This window comes from Loxodonta africana, chromosome 9, assembly GCF_030014295.1.
Source record: "Loxodonta africana isolate mLoxAfr1 chromosome 9, mLoxAfr1.hap2, whole genome shotgun sequence".
Lineage (NCBI taxonomy): Eukaryota > Metazoa > Chordata > Mammalia > Proboscidea > Elephantidae > Loxodonta > Loxodonta africana.
The window spans coordinates 114734302-114758361 of NC_087350.1; the positions used below are offsets into that span (position 1 = coordinate 114734302).

Here is a 24060-nt window from a genome sequence, read left to right on the forward strand (position 1 = left end):
GTGTTGACAGCCTTTGTGGAATGCGCCCAGGTACGCAGACACCTGCGCAAGGAGGGGTTTCCTGACGCCCCGGGCCCCCGAGCGCCGCCTCCCTTTGTGGGGTTTGAACCGGAAGGGTGCACCGGTCCTCGCGCCCCTCGCCCTCCGCCCGGTCGCCCCCGCGACGACCCGCGCGTGGACCGCGCCTTTAAAAGAGGCCCCCCTCCCCAACGGACACGCGGCCGGGCCTTTGCTTCGTCACTTGTTCCTCACGTCCCTCCTCTGACCCGCACCCCAAACACCACCCGGCAAACTGGCTGCAGCTGCAGGCCTGGGCCGCGGCGGCGGGGAGGGGCCGGGCCGGGGGCGGGGCGCAGGGTGGGGCGGGGCTCGGGGAGGTGGCCGGGCCCGGAGGGGGCGGGGCTGGCCGAGGAGGGCGGGGCTCGGCCTGCCTGTCGTGGGAGGGGCGCCTCTGGCACCCTCCGGTCTACGGTCCCCGGGCTGTTCCGCTGCCTCCGCACGTCGAGTGCGCACCCGCTTTCCCGAGAGCGGGCAGCTCGGGCGTCCGCGCCTCCTCCATGCCGGGCCCGTGGCATGGAGCTGGGAAGGGAGGGGCGGCGGGAGAGTGTTCTGGAAAAGTGGCGCGGCCTGGAAAAAAACTCGCTGGCGCCACGAGAGCCAACCAACTGGAGCAGAGACTGTTTCCTTGCCCTTTGTTGCTCAAATCACCTGAGATGATTTCTTGGCCTTTTTGTTTGTTTGGTTTTTAATTTCAAAGTCTCAACGGCTTAAGCTCTGCGCTGCTATCCGAAGACCCGCAGGAGAAAGACCTGGCGATCACCTCCTGCAAAGATTAGAAGAAAAAACAAAAAACTAGACCCATTGCCATGAAGTCATCCCGACTCATAGCGACCCTACAGATAGGACAGGGTAAACCTGCCCCATAGGGTTTCCAAGGAGCAGTTGGTGGATTGGAACTACAGATCTTATGGTTAGCAGCAGAACTCTTAACCATTGTGCCACTAGGGTGATTAAACCCAGAACCCCAGTGCCGTCGATTACAGCCTAGAAAATCCTGTCACATAGGATCACAATTGGGATGGAGGGCACCCAACAACATCCAGGAGAAAGATGGCCCTGAACGGTTGTAAAGTCAGTGCTGCTCGCCTTTTTACTTAGGAGAAAACATGGTTTTTCTTTTCTCCTTTGCACAAGAGGCATATGGGCGTGTGTTGTACTGCGCCTGACGCCCCCGCAGCTCCTCATTCTCCAGCTCCCCAGCCCGCCCCCGGGACCCCGCGAGGCGGGAAGACAAATGGAGGCCGAGGCCTCTTAAGCGGGGAAGTGGTGGCTGCTCTGCGGGCCTCGGGGAACCAGGCCTGGGTCCCAGGCCACAGCCCTGTGTGCTTTTCCACCCCTTTGGGAAGTGTGGGCCAACGCCTCCACGCAGTGGGTCCCTCAGATGAAGCCACGCAGGTGCAACCCCGCTCCCCGCCTGCCCAAAAGGTGGGCTGCTCTGCAAGGACTCTGCAAGGGCAGGGCTGCTGCTGCCTCAAGCTTCCAAGGTTCAAGAACTTGAAGATGGAGCAGTGTACTCCGGGCCACAGGCCTTTCTGCGTCGCCTGCGTTTGCTCCAAAGGCCTAGGCCCCTGGGGACAGAGCAGGTCATCCACTGGGACCCGTCTGTCTCCATTCCAAAATTATATGGGGCCGTGGGTGCCCAGGACCCTTCTCCTAATCAGCAGCGTCCCCCAGGGCTCGCCCGAGGCCGGTTCGTCACCCCTGGCCTTGCATGGCCTGGTGCCCTCCATCCAGCACCCCTGTGGGTGCACAAGAGTCTCTCCCAAGCAAATGAGGAAAAACAAGGGGACCAGTGCGTCCACAAGAAAACAACTACTGGTCGACCTTCCCTGGCTACACATTGCCCCCTTTCAATTTGATTCTGGTAAAGGCCAGAGGCCGAGTGGCAGGGACAGGGCAAGAAAAGAGACATTGCGCCCCAGGAGAGCCAGGCAGGTTTTCCTGGCCTTACACAGGCTTCCTGCCCGCACCAGCGTCACCGCGGTCACGAAGAAAATGACAAAATAGGAACCCTGACCTCCTTGGCCGGGAGAGTCCAGCAAAGCAGAACATTTTTGATGCGGTATACGTCCGGGATAGTGTGAAACTGTCCTTTTGATTAAGCGTCTCTGGGGGCCGGGAGAAACCACCAGGACGCCCAGATTTCTAGCCCGAACATTTGGGCTTTCTCCACCAGGGCACCTGCATTCCGACCTTTTAAATATACACACACTATGCGATTGTGTGTGTGTGCGGAGAAAGAGAACCACATACGCACATCTTCCGCCCTTTCGCTATTAATACCTGTCGCCTTTCTACCCAGTTAATTGGGGGTTGAGCGTTGGAGTACGGGCGCGCGCGCGCACACACACACACACACACACCCCGCCTAGAAAAGCAGAGTAGATCCAGTCTAGCGAGGTCACATTTACTTGTAATCCCCTGCCTTCCAATTTCTTTGATGCTTTTTCCCATAAGTGTGTAAGCTGCTGGGACTCGGTGGAAGCAGGCCGCTCCTCCTAAATGTGATTCGGACCATATGCTTTCCACATTCATTCCCGCGCCCGCTTTTCTTCTCCACACTAACTGCTAACACGTTATAGTCACCTTGAAATTTCCTCTGCTATTTTCCAATTAAAAGCTTAATAGCCCTGGAAACGGAGTTCATGTGGTGAAGTTTACCAGAGCCCCTTGTTCTCAAAAGCTTTCTGCTCGGATCCCATTATGTGCTTGAATAAACCCTTTCTGCAAACAGAAATGGGACTCGGAGTTGTCAGGTGTTGGGTTACAATAGACTTTGAGGCAGGGGACGTTTTACCAACATAAATACAAACCTGTCCCTATAGGGAGATGTTGTCAAATACTGGGATATGGAAAACATTCCCATCAAATATGAGAAAAGGATTACTGCGCTCTATCAAATGGGGATTTAGATCTCAGTTCCCGATGTGCACTGGAGTGAAACGGCCCCGGGACCAAAGAATACCAGGCCCTTTGAATGGCAGAGGGATCGGGTGGCTAGGTGACCGCGGGAGGAAAGGGGGTCGCCTCGGTAGAGAGAATGCCCCCAAACCTGGGGCAGAGCTCGGCTGCTGCATCCCTTTGGAAGAATTCTTTATTTCCCAGTTGCTTATACTGCCCCGTTTTCGCTGACCATCTGGAGAAAATGGGGAGAAACTTGGCTTTGAAAAACGTCCCTGGTGCTCGTGTTCCCAGAGACACGGAGGCTTCAGCGCGCAGTTCTCAGATTTGGTGTTATTTGCGGTCTTTTAGGTCCCTCTCACGTGAAGCGACTTGCTGCTAGCTCCCACTTCCCAGCCGGCCTCGGGCCACTAGGCTGCGGATGACCTCTGCCTCCCAGGCCGACAGCTAGTGAAGTCCCTTCCAGCTGTTATTTTACTGCTGGTGTCCCAGAGGAGGCTAGGAGGAGGGCTTCAGGTGGCGGAGGAAGGGGAGAAGGGCTAGGCCTAGGGGCAGGTGCCAGGCGCGGCTTTGGGGGAGGCCTCTCAGGGTCAGCTTCCTGCCCACGCCCTCCATGACAGCCTCCAGAGAGCCCCAACTCCGGGACATCTCAGAATCTGGAGACCGGGGCGGTGAAGGGCTTCAAAGTAAACGCACACAACCAGGTCCTTTTTGGAACTTCCTCCCCAGTTACCCTTCCTGGAGGAGGGAGGATACGCGGCCAGAGCGCACAGCGGTGCTTTGCTTGAACTCCCAGCAGACAAGAGGGACGTTTTCGCGTCGCCTGCTTGTCTTTAGGGCCTGGCACAGCCAAGCGGCCTCCCCGAGGAAACAAGGACCGCTGTGCAGCCGAAGGGGTCGTGCATTGCTGTGGACTCGCCTACACTCTGGGCTGCATTCGATTCGCTCAGCCCGCCAGGGGATGAGCTCCCTGTCTGCTCCCAGGAGCATGCTGACCCACAGCTCGGGAGGCCACCTCCTTTTCCGCGCAGAGCCATTCTGCTGCTCTGCAGACGGCTTCCACCTGGCTTTTTTTGCTGTTGTTGTTTTGGATTGTTGGTTTTGGGGTAGTCCTTAGCTGTCCCTGCATGAGTGTTGTGGTGGTCTACAACAGACCAGCTGGGTACTTGTGGGAGATTAGAAACACGCAAATAAAGTCTAAGCAAGGTTTTATGCCATCATGTTCTGCAAGGGCCACGGACCACTTCCCCTTAGGCGCAATGTGGAGAGCAGGGGGAAGTGACCCCATCCTTCATCCACAACTAAATCCCAGAGTCCAAGGGGGCCTCAACTGGGAATGGCTGCTGGGGAGCAGGGAGCTAGTATCCAGAACTTTTCGGGATAACGTAGCTCCTCCGCAAGCTCTCTGAAAGTTTAGAGCCAGCACTTAAGCGAGGCTTCCATGCGAGCACTTCCCCAGCCTTTTGAAACAGAGGCTGGCTGCTTTTTATTAAAACATGGGATGGTGCGGGGCCGGGGGGGGGGTGCATGGAAAAATAAAATGCCAGAGAGGGGAACTGTTCTTGCCTTTGAAATGGCCTGCAAAATGGCTTGTCGTCCTAGGGCCAGCAGGTTTTTGAAATCATTCATTTTCTGCTACTGCAGCAGCAGAAAAAATATGTTGCAAAAGGAAATCAAGAAAGAGCCAAATTTTCCCGACCCAATACCATCCCTCTACCCTCAACTCCAAGGAGCCCTGGTGGTACAGTGGTTAAGTGCTCGGCTGTTAACCGAAAGGTGGGCGGTTGGAACCCAGCAGCCCACTCCGCCGGAGAAAGTTGTGGCGATCTGTTTCTGTAAAGATTACAGCCTTGGAAACCCTATGGGGCATTTCTACCCTATCCTATAGGGTCGCTATGAATCGGAATGGAATAGACCGCTATGGGTACCCCCAACTCCACCCCTCCGGTGGCGGCGAGACCTGGCTCAACCGAAGTTAAAGTTTCCTCGGCCCGCGAGGAGCTGTGGATCGTCCACAGCGCTGGCGTCGTATCCTGTCCTGGCGGAGCTGAGTGCCTGTGGCCAAGCGTCTGGATGTTAGAGGCCTCGGGCTCGGAGCTAAGGTGTCAAGCCTGGAAGCAGGGGAGGGAGCGGCCTCCTCGTCCCCACCCTCTCCCCCACCCTCGCTCCCCGGCCCTCCCCGTCCCCGCCCCACGTGCCCCGCCGGTCCCGGGGCGCCGCAGTCCCTCCCGCCACCGGCAGCGCAAAGGGCTGGGGGAGGGGACCGTGAGCGCCCCCGCGAGAGTGGCCTGGCTGCAGGTGGCGAGGAAGGTGAAGTGCAGGGACCCGAGGGGCACTCTCGGGAAGGAAGGAAGGCAGAAGGGGTGGGCCGGGGTGGGGAGTGCCAGGAGACCGAGTCCCCGGGGGTGGGGTGGCGGGGGGAGGGAAAAGGGTGGAGGCGGCGGCGGGGGAGGCAGCGGAGGAGGCGCAGGCCAGCGAGCGCCGGGTGCTCAGCCGGGTTGCTCAGACTCACCAGCTCTCCCGCGGCACCTGCAGCCGCGGCGCCTCGGCCAGGAAAGACTCGCCGACGGGGCTGCGCGCCCCAGCAGCGGCCGGCAGGAACGCAGCCGGCCTGGGATCCGGAGAGACGGCGGCTACACCGCGGGCCGTCCGGAGCGCGCGGCTGCCGGGGCTGCGGGGCGGAAGACCCAGCCGCGCCGCCGCAGCCGCCGTCACCACCCCTGAGCCGGATTCTCTCCGCGCGGTCCTGCGCCCCCGGGCCTGCGTCAGCCGCCAGCCCGCCAGCGGGTCCGGGAGCCCGGGGCATGAACGGCTACGGCTCCCCCTACCTGTACATGGGCGGCCCGGTGGCGCAGCCGCCGCGGGCGCCCCTGCAGCGCACGCCCAAGTGCGCGCGCTGCCGCAACCACGGCGTGCTGTCCTGGCTTAAGGGCCACAAACGCTACTGCCGCTTCAAGGACTGCACCTGCGAGAAGTGCATCCTCATCATCGAGCGGCAACGGGTCATGGCGGCGCAGGTGGCGCTGCGGCGGCAGCAAGCCAACGAGAGCCTGGAGAGCCTCATCCCCGACTCGCTGCGCGCCCTGCCTGGGCCCCCGCCGTCCGGCGACGCCGGCACCAACCCGCCGCCACCGCCGCCCACCTCGCAGCCGTCACAGCCGCCGCCGCGCCCAGCCTCAGAGTTGGCCGCGGCCGCTGCGCTGCGCTGGGCCGCCGAGCCCCAGCCCGGGGTGCTGCAGGCGCCGCTCGCCAAGCCAGGTAAGAGCGGCCGCGGCGCGGGGGCCGGGCGGGCGCCGGGCAGCTCATTGCTAGCTAGCGGGCCCCAGGCGAGATTTGGAAAGTTGGCCTGGCTGGACTTTCTTCCGCGACCCCCGCCTGGCCGACATTGGCCTTGAGGCTGCACCTGGCCCAGGGAAAACCCAGGCGCCCGCGGGAGAGCCATATGCTGGACTTTCGTCCTGATCGCCCAGTATCTTCTCCAGGTGAAAGGGAAAGTGTCCACTTAAGCGGATAAATAAAGGCGCGGAGGCAGGACCAAATAAAAACCCACGCGCGCACACACACCACTGTGCGCTCGGATACCTGGCTGCAAGCTTTCGAGGGCCTAGTGTTTGGAGGCTGGGCCGGGTAGGTGTCGGAAAGGCGTGCGGCCCAGCGCCGGCTCGGCGTGCTTCTCGGCGCGGGGGAGTTGGAGCCAGGAATTGGATCTCAACTTGGGGTAACTCGGAGCTTTTCTAGGGCGCTCTGCGATTTGGTGACAGAAGCCTCTAAATGAGAGTGAAAAGGTCCCGAAAAGCTCCTAAGCTCACAGCGGGGACCGAGAAGCTGGTGCGCCCAGACTCAACTCTTGTTGCAGAGCCGCCCTGGCTCTTTACCACGGCTCCTCATTTGGCCAACAGCTGGCCTCGTGGTTTAAAAAAAAAAAAAAAAAGCTTGATCTACAGTGAAATAGGCCACCTCGGGCCAGCCCTTTACCCATTACAGGCGGGCTTGGGCCTCAGATGGCTAAGCGCAGGTTTGGAGCAAGGTTCTTTCGCCTCTCCTGTCCTCCCCTCTCCAGTGCCCTGGGGAAGGTCTGTTTACTCTGAGATCTAGAGGCGTGCATCCCCACCCAGGCTTCCATCAGTGTCTCTATCACGGCCTTGGCCCCTGCCAGGCAAGAATTTCAACTCCTTCTTCCTAGGGAACTTCTAGCTTGCAGCAGGTCCTGCCCAACCCAAGCACTCCCTGGACTTTTGACTCTTGGAATTCAGTGGGCATGTGTTGGGTGTTTCTTTTCCACTGGGGCAAATGTACAAGGAAAAAGGCCCATCTTCTCAGGAATGGGGCTGAGAGACCTGTAGCAATTAGGAGAGGGATGGCCCAGGCCCTCTTGTAGGTAAAACGGTGGCAGACTTCATTGCCTGCCACTCTAACCCCAAAAAACCAGTCGTGTAGAATGATTTAACTCGTGGCCGTCCCATGTAGAATTGCGCTCCATAGGGTTTTCAATGGCCAATTTTCCAGAAGTAGATCGCCAGGCCTTTTTTTTCAAGACGCCTCTGGGAGAACTCGAACCTCCAACCTTTTTGGTTAGCAGTGACGCACATTAACTGTTTGTACCACCCAGGGGCTCCACAACCTCACCCCTCAAAAAGACCAGCACCCCTGACTCCTGGAGAGAGGCTTTCAGGGGGCACTGAGCTTGGGGAAACGCAGGGTGATGTGAGGTGAGTCGACGGGTAGGCTGGCAGGCATCGTTCTGCTGCCCTGTTAAGCTCTCCAGTTACGCTCTGCAGGCCTGACGCTCTGAGACCAGCTCATGTGAAGAGCAGGGCTGCACGTTTTGAGACAAGGAGAGAGGTCTGCTGAATAAGGATTTTGTGGCTATTTGATCTAAAGTAGGATATGAGCGCTTCCTGAGCAATGCCTGCAGCTGTCTTTCTCTTGACTGTCTGATCTCTTCACACTCATGGATTCCACACAGTGGAAGGATGGAGAAAAGTTGTTTCTTTTTTTTCTCTTCCTCAAGTTAGAACAAACAACTAGGAGAGTTCTAGAAGTTGATCCATGTCAATAACTTTTCTTAATCTTTCCCTTTCCCTTTTCCCTGGCTCCTTTCTTCTCAGGATCAGGACGGGGTCCTAGTTAATGTCAGAGGTAGCCTTTTTTCAGTAGGCGCTTGACCAGAGAACACAACACAACAACAACCGGTTACCTGCTGTAGACTCGACTCTGACTCATGGCGACCCCACGTGTGTCAGAGTAGAACTGTGCTCCACGGGGTTTTCAATGGCTGATTTTTCGGAAGTGGATTGCCAGGCCTTTCCTCCAAAGCGCCTCTGCATAGACTTGAGCCTCCAATCTTTCGGTTAGCAGTTCAGCACTTGAACTGTTTACACCACCCAGGGGTTCCTATCTGCCCAGCAGCACCCCTGTAACGGGGCACTGGATTTTGAGGTCTTGTGTGAGGTGAGATTCCATTCATATCCTGTGCTCTTCCGACCGGTCTTCGAGATAGACGAAGGTCATGGATCTAAGGAGTCACAAAACCACCAGTCACCCCGGGAGGGGCTGGTGAGGGCAGGGAGGCAGGCAGGGAGGTTGAAGCTGCAACTGCAGAAGGACCTGTGTTTCGGTGACTCAAACAGGGAGCTTGCTTTCAGCTCTCGTCTCCTTTTGTCCCACTAAATGGTCAGGGATGCCTGAGCCCTCCAGCTGGAAAAAAGTCCTTGCAAAGGAGACTCAGGTTTGCCACCCGGGAGGCCAGAGTGATGCCTTGGGGGCACCCAGCCCTCAGGGACCAGCGGCTCACCTTCCTGCTGGTCACGCTGCATACCTTACACATGCGTTTACAAAACTTTTGTTTTCTTTTTTCAATTGGCTCCCCGCCATAATTTCATTCCTTAAAAAAAAAAAAAGCCAACCACCAATCCGAAATTGAGGGGGGAGGGAACAGGAAAGTAACCGCTAATTGTTTCTCCATTTGGGGTTTAAATGAGCGCAAACTGCCTGGATTAGCATGCCTGTTGCTGTATGTATTATAGATTTTTGCAGTTGTTCTTGTTATGTGTTTGTCTATAACATACCAGAGTCCCTGGGTGGTACAAATGATTAAGCTCCTAACTGAAAGGCTGGGGAGGTTCAAGTCTACCCAGAGGTGCCTTGGAAGAAGGGCCTGGAGGTCTACTTCCAAAAAGTCACCATGAATCTGAATCGACTCAACAGTAACTGATCTTTTGTCTGTTGTTGTTGTTTCTAATAATGTACCATCCATACTTAGGAGCATGTCAGATACTCCCAGATATGTAGCTCATTATATGTAGGGAGGAAGGAAGCCCTATTGGAATAGCAGGCCCACATGTGTAGCAGGTACACAGACCATTAAGAAAAAACCAAACCAAACCCAGTGCTGTCAAGTCAATTCCGACTCATAGCGACCCTATAGGACAGAGTAGAACTGCCCCATAGAGTTTCCAAGGAGCACCTGGCGGATTCGAACTGCTGACCCTTGGGTTAGCAGCTGTAGCGCGTAACCACTGCGCCACCAGGGTTTCCACACAGACCATTAAGGAGCTTAAAATGTCTGCTGGCAAATCCTGTCTGTGTGTTTCCTCGTGAATTCCGAGTCAAACACAGGGCCGGCTTCTAGCAGAGCGGAAGACCCCTAATGTACAGAGCTGTAGAGAAAGAATTTTTTTTTTCTTGGATACAAAAGCAAGTGCAGAAACACAAGGGATATTTTTTCCTCTGCAGAAATACTTCAGAGAAGCACAAGGCTTCGAGCAGAATGTGTTTGCTGAGCACTGCTGGAGAAAAACCATCTTGTTCAGGAGCTGGAAGAAATTTCTTTAAAGTACTGGGGGTTATTTTACTGAACCATGAACTGTGTCCCAAACCCAAGCTGGTGGTTGTCGAGTCCACTCTGACTCGTGGTGCCCCCGTGTGTGTCAGCGTAGACCTGTGCTCCACAGGGTTTTCAGTGGCTGATTTTTCAGAAGTAGACTGCCAGGCCTTTCTTCTGAGGCTCCTCTGGTTGGACTCAAACCTCCAACCTTTAGCAGCTGATTGTATTAGCCAGTTGTGCCACTTAGGGACTTCTAACCCTGTAGTTTGTTGAAAATCTCTTTCAACGTGGCTATGATTTTTAAGGAGAATTTTCATAACCTCATGGTTACTCTTAGCCATGGAGGGAAGTATTGGGTTCTTTTTTTGAGTTTAGATTCCTTTTGCTCCTTCATTATCATCTATGACTGCCCTAGAATTATTAGATTAGATAGAGCCCAAAATTTCAGTTTACACTCTCTTATATAAACTATTAGGAAACCCTGGTTGTGTAGTGGTTAAGAGCTATGCCCGCTAACCAAAAGGTTGGCAGCTGGAATCCACCAGGCTTTCCTTGGAAACTGTGTGGGGCGGTTCTACTCTGTCCTATAGGATCCCTATGAGTCGGAATCTACTCCATGGCAGCGGGTTTGGTTTTTGCTTTATATAAACTATTGGATTCACCTATTCACCTCCTGAATCCCTTCATCCTTCTCCTCATCCCCCACCCCCATGACCATCTCATGGGAAGCATGAAAATCAGCTGCCCCTGTACCTGAATCAGCAGCCTCAACCAGTGGATCCAGCCTTTCCAGATAGGCTGGAGAGCTGAGAGAAGTTCAGGGTCACTGCCAAGGTGAGCCCAGTTACTTTCAGGTGTGGTTGCTCCCTTCCCCCACCCTCAACTTTTGCCCCTGGGGCATCCAGGCTGCGGTGCCTCGCGGGGGGGGGGGAGGGGGAGGGAAGATTCGTCCTCAGTCTACATCTGCCATTACCATAAATATGTCCGCGGATCCTTTTAAACGTTTTTAAAGGAAAATAAAATCGAATCCATCCCTTTGGTTTAGAAATAGGGGATATTACCTGTTTGGTCTGAAAAGGAGAAAAACAGAACTTAGGGAGACAAGTTAGATTTTGGAAAGCCGCCTTTATTTCGTTTTACCCCCTGCGCGCTCTCTCTTATGAATCTCAGTGCTGGCTCCAGCTTGACTGGGTCCTGGCCAATCTGCTTCCCTATTTTTCTTTTAATTTTACTTCATTTATTGGTTTTTAAAGAGACGTCCCTGCAAGTCCGATGGCTGTTGCAAGGACCTCAGTCCAGGCCCGGGTGGGACATCGTCTGTGCCTACAGGCCAACAGGGAACGAAAAAGCCCGAAGGACTTAAAAATCTTCACCACGGGACCCAGGAATTTAAAGACGGGGTGTGGTTTTAAGACTTCCTGAATTGGGGCGAAAACAAAAACAAGCAAAAAGGAATAAGCAACGCTACTGGAAGGTCTCTTCCGAACTTATCCCGGCGGGGCTGGCTCTTGAGGGCGGGTCGGCGGCGTGATTCAGAGCTCCGGGCCCCTCCCGCGCGCCTCGGGCTGTTGGAGCGCCCTGCCCTGTGCGCCCGGCTGCTGGCTCGGGACGGACCCGGCGGCGCCGGGCGAGGGCCTCTCCTCCCCGTGGCCGGAGGGACCAGGACCCCCGAGAGGAGAGTCGGGCAGTGGCGGCTCCCCCACAGCTGCACCGGGTTGCACTCCCGCCCGGACGCTAGTCCCCTTGCGCCCGGACCCGGAGAGGCTGGGCTCCCGCACAGGCTCCCGGCTGCCGCTGCAGCCCGCGCCGCCTGAGCAGCGAGGCGCGGGCGGCCTTCCGTGCCTTGTTCCAGTCCGCCCCTGGGACCGCCTGCTCCTTCTCTGCTGCCGGCGAACTCGCCACCCTCTCCTTCCAAAGCCCAGAGGTGGCTTGCCAGATTTAGGAACAAATAAACAAACAAAAAACAGGACGCCAGATATTGCGTGGGACATATACTGCAAAACGATTCGTGTTTATCAGAAATTCAAATTTAACTGGTTGTCCTGTAATTTCACGGATGACCCAAACTACTAGCTGGAAGGTTGGCGGTTTGAACCCACCCGGAGGTGCCTCGGGAGAAAGGCCTGGCAATCTGCTTCTGAAAGGTCACAGCCATGAAAACCCTATGAAGTGCAGTACTACCCTGCACATCTGGGGTCGCCCTGAGTCAGAATCGACTCTTCTGGTTTTAACTAACTGCAACCTCTTATTTCAACTGGCAACCTGGGACCCCAAGTCTTCCTCTCCCAAGCCCCAGTTGCCATCTCTCCTCAGGGCATCCCTGGGATGGGGCAGGGAGCAGTGCTTGGGTGCATATCACAGCTTCTTTCTCTCTGTGGGGGACCAGCTGCCTGGCAGGTATCAGAGGGCACTGGTGGCCATCCTGTGGGTCTGAGGACTGGGTTGGCAGAAATAAGAGTGCTTTTGAGGTCTAGATAGCCTAGTTCCACTTCTACCCTGGAAAGATCACCCACCTCCCAGCTCCCTCCCCGGGTTATAAATCTGGTGGATAGCCCCACTCTCTGTTTGCACAACCAACTTTTCTTTTTCCTGATGGATGAACTCAGGGCTTTAAAAGATTACAGTAATCATGGGAGGACAGTGTAAATCGAATCTGATAGCAATAACTTTCAGGGAAGGTCAGGCCCAAGTGAAATGTTACCAAGCAACAGGCATTTTGTTTGCAAAATACAATCAAAGAGCATTGATGAGAAACCCCTGCCTGCAGCTAGTCAGCACTTTCTACTAACTGCTTTGCAGAAGGAAAGGGAATAAATCTTCCTAAATCAAAGCCCTCCGAGGACTCCAAAGCCCCTTTCTGGAAATGTTGCGCTTCTTCGTGACAGGGGGAAGGACGAAGCCCAGAAAAATCCATTGCTTGCCGGCCTGTCTCCCCTTTCCCCTCTCTTTCCTTCCCCTCGCGTCCCTCCTTCTCCCCTCTTCTCTTGCTTTCTTCCTTTCTTTCCCCCTTTTCACCTGTTGCAGCCTCTTCACTATTAGCTACTCAGGCTCCTGGACACCCCTGTGTAGTCAGAGGTGGTTCTGACGGCTTAGTGGGCAGCAAGCTAGGGTGTACCAGGGGAATTCATGGTAGAGAGCTGACTGGTCACCCCAACCCCACCACCTTGCAGTTGTTAAGTCCTGTCGCCCCAACGGTCACACGTGACTTTACCGAGTGATTTCTTTCTCAGAGCCATGCAGACTATTGTTTTCTTAAGAGACTAAAAATCAGTTGCCATCAAGTTGATTTGGACTCATGGCGACCCCAGGTGTGTCAGAGTAGAACTGTGCTGCCTAGGGTTTTCAATGGCTGGGTTTTTGAAAATAGATGGCCAAAGGACACCTAAGACAGGATTAGTGTTTCCCCTCTATTTTACTGTATAATTAAAAAACCGAAAACTAAGCACAATCAGCCTACTGAGTAACAGCAATATATTACTAAAAATATAATACTCAGAACTTCTGGGCTTTAAAGAATCTACCATCTCTTTTGATTTTAGTGAATGTACATTTAAGCAGATACACATTTTACAAAGCTGAGGTCCGTGTTCTGCTTCTTTCCCACTGGTGATGACTTTGTTTAGTACTGTGTGTATTTCTGTAGCGTCTATAGTCGTTGCGTGTGTTGACACCAATATCCCCTCCTGTGGACACAGCATAGTCACCCCGCTGTTCTCCATGCTGGCCCCTGAGTCACTTGCTGTCATTCACTGTGAAATAAGATTGACAGTACAGATAACTTGGAATTTTGCAGAAGATTCCTTAGCAAACTGTAAACCTCTCTGGAGGCCAGGGGGCTATGCTTTGGTTTTCTTTGTACAGTCGTACCTAGCAGAGTGTGCCTGGGCACATAGAGTGGGATTTAAGAGAATTGTTTAAAGGGATGGAGGAATGAGTAGCTAGCTGCATTTTTATAAGTACTGAATAAATACATAGGATTACACATCCTTTCTCCCTCCCCCCGCTTCTTGAAAAGTGCCCCTTTCTGAATCAAGAAAGAAATCACCACCAAATTTCTGCAAGACATACGAAGTCACAGTTGCAAACCATACTTCCTTAAACCCAACTCTTTCTGTACTAATATCCCCCCAAAATATTGACCCCAAGCAATCTTCCTGGTTCTCTCACGCTGTATTAAGCTAGCGTCGTTAATGATTTTTAAAAAGCAAAGCTATTTTTTCTCAAGCCCTCCCAACACTCAGGAAGAGGAAAGGTTTGCAGACTGAGATTTTTTCCAGTTGTAGGTCAGATTTCCAAGCATTCAGTATTTTTCTGATTCATCTCTTGTAGTGTGAGATAAAGAGAATGTGTAATAGATTTATCTCCTGTGAGGCTTTAGGCTGGGCGATGGTCTTTTCTGGAAGCCTCGTCCTGGCTTGATCCCCTCCCTGCGTTGCTGCAAGATTTGTGTGTTTTGAAAGTCACCCATCAGGGAACTGTTATTTAGAGCTGTGTTCACCAAAGCTCAAGTGGACAGATGAAGATGTGACAATCTATGATTCAAAATACATGATGTGATTTCAAAAGGGGGGGGGGAAGTCCCATGATCTTTGAGCTGGGAAACATTCCTCCCTAAGCTTCATCCTGCATGCAAGATATATTTTGTTTTTGTTGATACGTTGACATGGAGTAGATATAACCTGCCACTACAGTAAGTCAGAAAAATGTCCCATTTTTATGTGTACTGAGCAGAGTGTTTATTTCATATATGTGGCAGGCCTCTTCAAAAAGCTTGAAACGAATACCTAGAAATATCTTTTTAATTGACTTGCATTTCATATGAAAAAGTTCTCTAAACATGTTAGATGATACAAACTGTAATTTAGATTGGAAGTCACTTTGGTGTAAGCGTTCAATTTCTCTCCTTAGTTGAAAGTCTTGTAGCAATCTCATGGCATATCTTTTTTTTTTTTTTAGGCACGATTAGGGGTGTTTCTACATGATAAAAAAATGAAGAAATTGGAAAGTGGAAATGTAGTAAGGCTTTCAAAATCTCTAGATGTTTAGCATTAGAAATCGTAGCTTATGGTAGTTTCAATAGCTCGTTTGTATGATGAGAAAAAATTGAGTTCTTTCCCAATTTTCATCTAGGAGTTTTGGCTTTCTGTGCCCGTATCCTAGGGCTAAAAATAATATCAGTTGAAATGGACCCTGACTTTTCAGTTTCTAGGAATCAGGGTCTCGGTTTCAAGAAGAAAGAGGGTACGTGTTTGGGGTAGTATTTTCCTTTCCATATAGTTAGCTGGCAGTTTCACAGTTCGATATCTAGAAAGGTCTTCGTGTTTTAGACCAATGGGAACAATTTGTAAAGTTCATTTAGGAAAAAAAATCGGGCGAGGTAAAGAAACACCTGTTATTAAATTGCACTTGAGCACCGGGCTGGAAGCTCACCCTCTGTAATTACTTACGAGAGTCTGTATTTATAACAGAATAACTTACAACGCTTTTAGCTTAGGCGTCACAGTCAGCCAGTACCAGACACCACAGTGCCGGAAAATTGCAGGGGCTGTCTATTCTGCCCATCAGAAATCATTGCTGGGTGGAGACCTGTTCTTGGTGCAAGATGAGAGGCTGGGTTTCCTTTGTCCAATTTTGAAATCCCCGGCAGCGTGGCACGGGAATCAGGAGTCTGCTCATCCAGGATCCCTCAGCAGTTTTTTCCGTTCTGCTCAGGTGCAGGGAGACTGCCACAGGTCTGGCCCGCCCATTGTGTCTTTCAGCCTTGTCTGTCTTCCCTTGAAACACCCTGACAACGGGCGGGTGCTGAACTCAGTTGATTGGAATGCAGTGCGTTGGTAGGTTTGTTTCCTGTGACATCCTGTTAGCTTCTCTTAGTTTTTGGCCCCAGCCTGGATACCCAGAAGCCCTCTGGGAGTGTGGATGGAACAGCACGTCCACACGTACTTCCTGAGAAGCACCGGGAACTGCGGCGTGGCAACGACCAAGGGTAAAGACCACTTGCCCTCAAGTGGCACCCAACTCATGGCCACCCCATGTGTGTCAGAGCAGAACTGTGTTCCACAGGGTTTCCAATGGCTGATTTTTCAGAAGAACATCACCAGGCCTTTCTTCCGAGGTGCCTCTGGGTGGACTTAAACTTCCAACCTTGCAGTTAACAGCTAAGTGTGTGAACTGTTTGTACCACCCAGGGACAGAGGGTAGCCCAAGAAGATGAGAAAGTGCTTTACGGTCTAGCGGCTCACAGTCAGGGGGCAAGCGATTCCACTATAGTTTGTTCTGCAGAACTCAGGAAAATAGGCACAAAAGTGGAATGCTGAGGCGTCAGATTCATCATCCTACCATCCAGTATCAGGTAGATTGGGACACTGTATCTTTTGCCACCTCGAAGAAAATGGCTTCATTTTTATAATGGTAGTTACTGTAAGCGGTAGGATTCCCTGGCTGATACAAACTATGAATGTGCTCACTGCTAAGTGAAAGGTTGGGAGTTCAAGTCCACCCGGAAGTACCTTAGAAGAAAAACCTGTTGTTTTTCACAAGAAAAACCTACTTGTGAAAAACTAGCCACTGAAAGCCTGTGGAACACGGTTCTACTCTGACCCACATGGGGTTGCCATGAGTTGGAGCCGACTGGATGGCAACAGGTTGGTTGTGGTTACTATAGCAGCTCATTAGTTTGGTCAGACTATCATCCCCGAATTCCCTTTTTGCTAAAATGTGCTTCAAATTACTTTTTCTGGAGCCAGAAACAGTCTGTGTAAGAGTGAATTTGGTTGACAGACATTTTGCTCAAATGTTGTCAGTGTTTGAAACTCATTCAAGGTGGGAGGGGGAAGTACCTTTTAAAATAGGAAGCTGTTTTTAGATTTAGGAGCCCTGGTGGTGCAGTGCTTAAGCACTCTGCTGCTAACCCAAAGGTCAGTGATTCAAACCCACCAACTGCTCCGCAGGAGAAAGATGTGGCAGTCTGCTTCTGTAAAGATTGATACTGTTGTTAGGTGCTGTCAAGTCGGTTCTGACTCATAGTGACTCTATATACAACAGAACGAAACACTGCCTGGGCCTGCACCATCCTCACAATCATTGCTATGTTTGAGCCCATTGTTGCAGCCGCTGTGTCAACCCATCTCATTGAGAGCCTTCCTCTTTCACTGACCCTCTGCTGTACCAAGCATGATGTCCTTCTCTAAGGACTGGTTCCTCCTGATAACATGTCCAAAGTATGTGAGTTGAAGTCTAAGCTTATAAGGAGCATCTGGTTGTACTTCTTCCAAGACAGATTTGTTTGTTCTTCTGGCAGTCCATGTTATGTTCAATATTCTTCACCAACAGCATAATTCTAAGGCATCAATTCTTCTTCGGTCTTCCTTACTCATTGTCCAGCTTTCCCATGCGTATGAAGCGATTGAAGATACCATGGCTTGGGTCAGGTGCACCTGAAACTATTGCTTTTTTTTTCACTGCCTTGGAAACCCTATGGGGCAGTTCGACTCTGTCCTTTAGGGTATCTATGACTCGGAATTGACTTGATGGCAGCGGGTTTAATTTTAAGTTCACACTCTTCTTTTAACAGTAGCTAAGTTTTGAGCTTCCTAGCTGTTCTCACACACCTTTTCTTCCCAAGAAGAACCTGTTTCTCTTGCTTAGAAAAATTTCACCATCCTCTGTACTGTGGCGATTGTCTGTCATATTTGACACTTAGCAAACTCTGCTTGCTTTGCTTGTTTTTTCCTCTGCACAGGTGTCTTATCTCCCCACTTAGATTAAAAGTTTGGCAAGGTTAGGGGCAGGCTGTACACTTCCGGGTATTTTCTACTCTTTATTCTCTTTCCTTCAGTAGCTTGCGTGTAACAGCAATACACATACAGGATGCCTGATGCTGGTGTTGGGTACAGTTCAGTAGATTCCAGCTCACAGTGACCTCATGTGACACTGTAGAACTGCCCCATAGGGTTTTTCTAGGATGCAGTCTTTATGAGAGAAGATTGCCAGGTCTGTCTCCCTTGGAGCCACTGGGTGGGTTTCAACCGTCAACCTTTTGGTTAGCAACTGGGAGCTTAACTGTGGGGCCCTCAGGGCTTCTAATAGTAGCAGATGATGTAGGCTAAAGTTAAAGAAACAAGAAAACTGTTTCGAGGCACATAGTATTTAAAACATTATTTTATGTCTGTATTTACCCGAGAAGAGTATTTGACTTGTTTTCCCAAGCTCCATTGAGCAGGGGCCAAAATCCAATTTTGTGTTTGTTCCATGCTGAGTTTATGGACTATCGCTGTCTGCTCATTTTCAACTGTTTAATAATAGAGTAACAGCCAAGAGGTATGTGTTGGGTTGTGAGTCAGGAAAATGCAAAGAGGCCTAGCCGATTCAAATGTGAGTCTACAGAATCTTCTCTGTTGGTGTTGTACTCTTTTGGATCAAAAACACAGAGCTCAAACGCCACATTGACTGTGGCGGTAAGAACTAGGCCTCCAGTCCTAGAAAGCTGTAGGAGAGAATTTGTCAAATTTCTCTGATGAAAATAAACTTTTATTGAATCCCAGAGTCATTATAGAAATAAACTGCTTTATGTGTGAGTTGCAAACGAACTCCACATTGGGAAACCTTATATTTTATTTTGAAGGAAGAAGCAGGGCCCTAAAATGCAAATATGGGATAACCCTGCAGTTAAATGGAGCAGTGGTTAAGAGCTTGGTTGCTAACCGAAAGGTCAGCAGCTCAAATCCACCAGCCACTCCTTGGAAACCCTAGGGGGCAGTTCTATAGGGTCCTATAGGGTTGCCATGAGTCGGAATCGACTTGATGGCAACGGGTTTGGTTTTTTGGCTATGCACTTAAGCGTCCAACTACTAGCTGAAAGGTTGGTGGTTCAGACCCAGCCAGAGCGGCTCGGAAGATAGGCCTGGTAATTTGCTTCGAAAAGGTCACAGACTTGAAAACCCTGTAGAGCAGTTCTACTCTGCACACATAGGTTTGTCATGAGTCAGAATCAACTCGACAGCAACCAGCAACAGCAATGTGAATTCGGATCAGATTTATGATCAAATTCGCGGCGCCTCAGTTTAAGAATATTCTAAGATGTATTTATTGATGCTTGGCAGCCACTTCTTCATTGCTTTGTGAAAGCCAGTGTTTTGTGTTTTAATTATATTTCAGATACAGCCCATATTAGAAGAATGTTCCTAAATGGGCCTTTGTTCATGGCTTTGAAAACAAACAGCATTAAAGAGGAGGAGGTGGTTTCGAGAAGCTGCTTTGGTGAAATTTCACCGGCTGGTATCTGTGCACAATCAAGAGTCCGAAGAGACGGTGACAATGAGGCCATTCAGGCAGGGCGGGAGAAAACACAGGCAGAGCGGTTGTTTACACCCAACAACTGGGTCATTAATAATTTTCATCTTTAGATCAGTTACATTGGCTTTGTGTAGACACGGCCAGTAGTACATGTTTAAAAAAGGATAAGTATCTATTTGCATAGAGCTTGTGAATCAAGAATGTGTTCCTTTTTCATAAAGGTCTGTTAGAATTTACTGCCGTAAACAAACCAATTGTACCCACCCGATTCTGTTGGTTTAACCAGTTGCTTCCGAACATGGCGACCCCAAGTGTGCAGAGTAGAACGGTGCTCCACAGGGTTTTCAGTGGCTGTGATCTTGCAGAAGGAGATCACTAGGCCTTTCTTCAGACGTGCCTCTGGGTGGATTTGAACCACCAACCTTTCAGTTAGTACCCAAGCGCCACCCAGGGACTCCCCTTGCTTAGCACTGCGATACTAGCCCTTTTGGAGGGAGTTCTTAAGTCCCAGTGTCAAATTTGCAACAGATTTGCTTCACTTTGGAGTCCCTGGGTGGTGTGCATGGTTAGCACGCTCAACTGCTAACTGAAAGGTTGGAGAGTTGAGTCCACCTAGAGGCACTGCAGTGGTTAACTTTTGGCTGCTAACCAAAAAGCCGGCAGTTTGAATCCAGCAGCAGCCCCTTGGAAACCCTATGAGGCAGCTCTGCTCTGTCCTGTAGGGTCACTCTGAGTTGGAATTGACTCAATACCAATGGATTTGGTTTTTTTTTTTTTTTTTGAGGCACCTTGGAAGGAAGGCCTGGTGATCTATTTCTGAAAAACTAGCCATTGAAAACCCTATGGAGTATAGTTTTACTCTGACACACATGAGATAGCCATGGAAATTGCTTTTTTTATTTCACTTTACTTCATTCTTTATTTCATTTACTTAAGTACAGCAAATCTTTAAATGCTTGGCTGCTAACTGAAAGGTTGGCAGTTCGAACCCACCCAGCAGCTCCACAGGAGAAAGACCTGGCAATCTGGTCCCATAAAGATTATGGCCTAGAACACTCTACAGGGCAGTTCTACTCTGCCACATGGGTTTACTCGGAGTCGGAGTTGACTCGATGGTACCTCACAACGACTGCTTTATTTGAGCTTTTTTTCTTTTCTTTTTAAAATATAATTTAAGCAAGCGTCTTTAAATACTTTCCATGACTTTACTAAGAAAACAGTCCGTGAAAATATATTTCACTTTTGCCACGCATGGTCCTGAGTGACAGACGTGCTGTTTCACTGACGGGAGTGTTCCTTGCGCAGCTTCACTAACCCGCTTCTTTCTTCCTCTTCCACTGTCACACCACTGAGAACTCACAGCCTGGTTTTCTTTGTCCTCTAGTACAAGTCACAGGCAACCAAGTTGCCTAACACTTTTGCCGCTAACCGAAATATTGGTGGTTTATCTCTACCCAGAGGTGCCTTGGAAGAAAGGCCTGGTGATCTGCTTCTGAAAAGCCAGCCACTGGAGCACAGTTCTACTCCGACACACATGGGGCAGCCATGAGTTGGAATCAACTCCATGGCAACTGGTGTTTTTTTTTTTTTGACTGGTTTTTAAGAAAGATTATAATGTATATAGCCTTCTTTTTTTTCACTCCTGCAATTGTATTGATTAGTTATTGTACAAGTTCCCTGCACTCAACTGCTAACCTAAGGGTTGACACTGTGAACCCACACAGTGATGGTAGGGGAAAAAGACCTGGCAATCTGCTTTTCTAAAGATTACAACCAAGAAAACCCTATGGAGCAGTCCTGCTCGGCACATATCTGGTTGCCATGAGTTGGAATCGACTCAATCAGCAGTGGGTTCAGGGTTAGTTATTGTATATGGCAGCCTAATCTGAGGACTGGTTCACAGGAAAGGAGCCCTGGTTGCGCAATGGTTAAGCGCTTGGCTGGTAACTGAAAGGTCGGAACCCACCCAGCAGCTACATGGGAGAAAGATTCACAGCCTCGGAAATCCTGTGGGGCAATTCTACTCTGTCCTGTAGGGTGGCTTTGAGTTGGAATCGACTCGACGGCATACAAGTTCACAAGACATACTTAACACAAAATTAGCCCGTGGGAAAATGGATTTATAATGTGAAAAAACTCCGTAGGGATATTGGTTGTGTGCCCGTTGATTATGTCCCTAGATCCTGACTGGATGCCTCTTCTTCCCGAGAGGAGCTGGAAGACAAGCCCGAGCCTAGTTTCCTGTTTTTCTGAGGTGTACTCTTCCGTACTTATCCCTCTGCCCACTCACTCAGAAGGCAACAGTCTTCCCTACTTAAATCATTCTTGTTGTTAGTTACTGTCTTAGTCACCTAGTGCTACTATAACAGAAATACCACAAGTGGACAGCTTTAACCAAGAGAAATTTGTTCTCTCACAATCTAGTAGGCTACAAGTCCAAATTCAGGACGTCAGCTCCAGGGAAAGCCTTTCTCTCTCTGTCAGCTCTGGAGAAAGGTCCTTGTCATCAGTCTTCTGTTGGTCTGGGAGCTTCTCAGCGCAGGAACCTCAGGTCCAAAGGACGTGCTCTGCTCCCAGCACTGCTTTCTTGGTGCTATGGAGGTCCCTGTGTCTCTCTGCTCACTTCTCTCTTTTATATCTCAAAAGAGACTGGCTTAAGACACTATCTAATCTCATAAAAAAAAAAAAAAAAATCTCATAGGCCTCATCAATATAACCGCCGCTAATCCATCTTATTACATCATAGTGGTAGCATTTACAACACAAAGGGAAATCACATCAGAAGATAAAATTGTAGACAATCATATAATCATACAAGGGAATGACGACCTAGCCAAGCTGACAGATATTCTGGGGGACACAATTCAATGCATGACAATCGCCTTCGAGTCGGCTCCAACCCATGGCGACCCCATGTATAACGGAGTGAAATGCTGCCCGGTCCTGCGCCATCTCACTATCACGGGCACGTTTGAGGCCGTTGTTGAGGCCGCTGTGTATCTTGAGGGCCTTCCAACCCAGGGGGCTCGTCTTCCAGCACTATACTGCACAACATTCTGTTGTGATCCGTAGGGTTTTCACTGGCTAATTTTCGGAAGTAGATTGCCAGGCCTTTCTCCTTAGTCTGCCTTAGGGTGGAAGCCCTGCTGGAATCTTTCCACCATGAATGACCCTGCTGGTATTTGAAATACCAGTGGATAGTTTCCAGTGTCATAGTAATACACAAGCCATCACAGCAGGACAGACTGACAGACAGGTGGTGGATTCAGATTGTGACTCACTATGCAAGCCACATATTCTGTGGTCCTGGGTATGATGTAGCTATTCTGTGTATAAGACAAGCATCTCTGCACACATCGTTCTGAGAAATCACCCTGATTTCTAGATCTTTACTTACAGTTTTTGCCATTGTCCAATTACATACTTAGGTTTTTTTGGAAGGCTTGCGGTACCGTCACCCCTGAGACCTCTTGCCCTGTCCACACGGCCTGTGCACACTCACTCCTGAGCGCATGTGTTCCTCTTGCACTCCCCTCTGGCACACCAGGGAAGGATTAATCCCACTGTTTTCTGCTTTTCAGATTTGCCTGAGGAACGCCTCGGTGACAGCACCCCAGCCGACAACACAGAGGCCTTCAGCGACAAAGACACGGACCACCAGGGCTCCCCAGACGTGGCCAAGAGCAAGAGCTGCTTGGCCCCCGAGAGCCCCGAGATGGTGTCCGTGGATGAAGGCGGGTATGCCGTCCAGAAGAACGGAGGGTCCTCTGAGAGCCGCCCCGACAGCCCCAAGTACCACGGGGAGCAGAACCACCTCCTGATCGAGGGCCCCTCGGGAACCGTGTCTCTGCCCTTTAGCTTGAAAGCCAACAGACCCCCTCTGGACGTGTTAAAAAAGATCTTCCCCAACCAGAAGCCGACGGTGCTGGAGCTGATCCTGAAGGGCTGCGGGGGGGACCTGGTGAGTGCCGTCGAGGTCCTGCTGTCCAGCCGGTCCTCTGTAGCCGGGGCCGAGCGAACTTCCTCGGAGCCCGAGAGCCTGGTTCTGCCCTCCAATGGGCATATCTTCGAACACACTCTGAGCTCCTACCCCATCTCCTCTTCCAAGTGGTCAGTGGGATCAGCCTTCAGGGTCCCCGACACGCTGCGGTTCTCTGCCGACTCCGGGAATGTTGTGCCCAACCCCTTGGCCGTCCCCCTGCAGCACCCCTTCCCCCAGCCGCCCCGCTACCCCCTGATGCTGAGGAACACGCTGGCGCGAAACCAGTCGAGCCCCTTCTTGCCCAACGATGTCACGCTCTGGAACACCATGACGCTGCAGCAGCAGTACCAGCTGAGGCCCCAGTACGTCAGCCCCTTCTCCAGTAACTCGTCCGGCCTCTTCCGGAGCTCTCCCGTCCTCCCCAGCCGCCCCGCCGAAGACCCTCGGCTCTCCCTGCCCGATGACGGCTGCCCGATTGCGGCCAAGCAGGCCATCTACACCGAGGATGAGTACGACGAGAGGTCCGACTCGTCAGACTCTAGAATACTCAACACGTCATCTTAACGTGGTACCGACGAACGGGTGGGGACCCGGTGACCGTTCTGTGCATTTGAGCCCTGGGGTCCCCGCAGAGAGGCCACACCCTGTGTATACCCCTCTCTTCTGTTTGACAAAGTGACCCTGCTTGATTCTACCCATTAGCAATTGAGAAAAAAAGCCCATAACTTATTTAATTCTGTCACTTCAATGGAAAATGCCAAATAGCTCTGCTCTGTGGCTTCCCTGCTGACTGTTTATTATAAAAGAGAGTCTCACGCTAAGAATCGTCTTGGGATAGCTGGGCCCACAGACGATCGATTTGGGGATGTAAAGCTGAAGGTCAGCCTTGCTCCTTCACACCATCTTCAATAAAATAGTATACTTGAATGCCGTTTTGTAAAAGAGGATTCCTCAGGACAGGCGAAGCCTCCCGGAAGTGGTTGGTCGGCAAAGGGAC

At 51.2% G+C, this 24060-nt stretch overlaps 1 protein-coding gene across 1 annotated transcript; it reads left to right on the top strand.

Moving 5' to 3' along the window:
- Window positions 1–5765: 5765 nt before the first annotated feature.
- DMRT3 (doublesex and mab-3 related transcription factor 3) lies at window positions 5766–23627 on the top strand. Its single transcript, XM_003420460.3, has 2 exons — window positions 5766–6219; window positions 22663–23627. The coding sequence occupies exons 1-2, from the start codon at window positions 5766–5768 to the stop codon at window positions 23625–23627; spliced, it is 1419 nt and encodes a 472-aa protein (XP_003420508.2).
- Window positions 23628–24060: the final 433 nt, after the last annotated feature.